Source organism: Mustela nigripes, unplaced genomic scaffold, assembly GCF_022355385.1.
Source record: "Mustela nigripes isolate SB6536 unplaced genomic scaffold, MUSNIG.SB6536 HiC_scaffold_8201, whole genome shotgun sequence".
Lineage (NCBI taxonomy): Eukaryota > Metazoa > Chordata > Mammalia > Carnivora > Mustelidae > Mustela > Mustela nigripes.
In genome coordinates this window covers 1-2,075 of record NW_026747607.1, presented here as the reverse complement: position 1 = coordinate 2,075, position 2,075 = coordinate 1, and the positions used below count along the sequence as shown (strand labels likewise).

General features: G+C 63.1%; 1 protein-coding gene across 1 annotated transcript; it reads left to right on the top strand.

The window, feature by feature from the left end:
• Positions 1 to 5: 5 nt before the first annotated feature.
• Positions 6 to 821, top strand: LOC132009230 (putative olfactory receptor 2I1; the record flags this gene model as incomplete). Its single annotated transcript, XM_059387538.1, has 1 exon — positions 6 to 821. A coding segment is annotated over one exon (816 nt), but the record flags the coding sequence as incomplete, so codon positions are not given.
• Between the last annotated feature and the right edge of the window lie 1,254 nt (positions 822 to 2,075).

Below are 2,075 nucleotides of genomic sequence, written 5' to 3'. Positions count from 1 at the left end.
CCCTCGTGCTGCTGGCCGTGCGCGACCCGCGCCTGCACACACCCATGTACTACTTCCTGGGCCACCTGGCGCTGGTGGACGCGGGCTTCACGACGAGCGTGGCGCCCGCGCTGCTGGCCAGCCTGTGCGGCGCGGAGCTGTGGCTGCCCCGCGCGGGCTGCCTGGCCCAGCTGTGCGCGTCGCTGGCGCTGGGCTCCGTGGAGTGCCTGCTGCTGGCGGTGATGGCGCTGGACCGCGCGGCCGCCGTCGTGCACCCGCTGCGCCACGCCGAGCTCGCCTCCCCGCGCCGGTGCCGCGCGCTGGCCTGCGCCTCCTGGCTGGGCGGCCTGGCCAACTCCGCCGCGCAGAGCGCGCTCCTGGCCGCACGGCCGCTGTGCGCGCCCCGCCGGCTGGACCACTTCATCTGCGAGCTCCCCGCGCTGCTGCAGCTGGCCTGTGGCGGTGACCGCGACGCCACCGAGCGCCGGATGTTCGCTGCGCGCGTGGTCATCCTGCTGCTGCCGTCCGCCGTCATCCTGGCCTCGTACGGCGCCGTGGCCCGCGCCATCTGCGGCATGCGCTCCCGGGGCGGCCGCAGCAAAGCGCTGGGCACGTGCGGGTCCCACCTGACCGCCGTCTGCCTCTTCTACGGCTCGGCCATCTACACCTACCTACAGCCCACGCGCCGCTACGACCAGGGCCGGGGCAAGTTCGTTTCGCTCTTCTACACCGTGGTCACCCCGGCGCTCAACCCGCTCATCTACACCCTCAGGAACAAGCACGCGAAGGGGGCCGCCAGGAAGCTCCTGCGCAGTGTGGGGGGAGGGCAGGCTGGGCGGTGAGTGCGGGGCGGGGGCGGGAGGAAGGGGTGAGCCGCGGGCCACGGATGGGAATGTGCATTGGGAAGGCAGCGAGCCCTCGGCCTGTCCGTTTCCCTGTGAGAATGGGCAACATGTGTCCTCAGGGAGTCGGAGGTCCGTGGGGAGGCCCCATTCTCCGCTCCCCTCCCCAATGTTCCTCTGCTTCAGGGCAAATCCTGCTATGCTGCATATACAGGTTCAGGGAGGGAAAGTGACCTGCCGGCTCTCTCTTAAGCTGATGAAGAGAGAAGGCATGATTTCGAGAGGACCTTTCCCGTCCTCAGGGGTCCAGTGACAATGCCCGGAGAGTCCACACGCTGGTAACACCCTGTACGGCAGGACAACTAACGTTCCCTCTCCCCCAGTCTGATGGCGCACACCGTGAAGACCCCACAGTGTCTGGCCTCAGGAGTCCCCCAAGTTGACAGAGCAATCCCAGACTCTGCCCTGCGGGAGACCCATCCAAAACAAGGAGCCGCAGTTGCTCGTCCAGGGAAATCAGTCCAACCTAATGCCCACCTAACCAGGTCACTAGTGCCACCAAGAGCACTGGAGCCCAAAGCAGAACAAGGAATTCCCCTAAGTAGGGGTGGTGCCACTGGGATTCAGCTGGATTCTCTTCTGCACGAGGTGGTTCTTGAGCAAGTTTAAAGAGCAGAAGGGACAAGGCATGTCTAAGATGGTGCGAAAAATGTGTTCTTGACCAGTCATGAGATACAAGAGGGACAGTGACAAAGGAGTGAGTGAGGAAGATACAGGAAGATCCACATTCCCGAGGGAGGAGCAGACACAGAGGTGGGGGGTGCAGGAGGGAGCCAGGAAAAGGCTCTGTCAGCCAGAACCCCGGGCACAGCCTCCAGAGTCAACCCAGAGACCAACTGAGAGCCCCCACCTGAAAGATGCCCCCACCCCAGAGAAGACCTGCCAGACCCGAACGCAGGCAGGACAGAGACGGCTCCATGACCACACCTTCCCCAGGGACCCCCGCACACTGGAGAACAAAATCTGAGTCCCCAGGGGAGGTGTCGTTCACGCGCACCATCATCTCCAGAAGTAAGAACAGCTGGACTCAGCGTGGGGCGTAGAGCGTGAGATGGCGCACCGCGGCGGGGTCATTTCCTGCCGAACAACGTTAAATGAGGACAGAGAAGACAGTTTAGTTGAATTTCTAAATTCTTTATTACTTAGACTGTAATCATACCAGAGGAATTAACACACTTCAATATAAATCCTTTC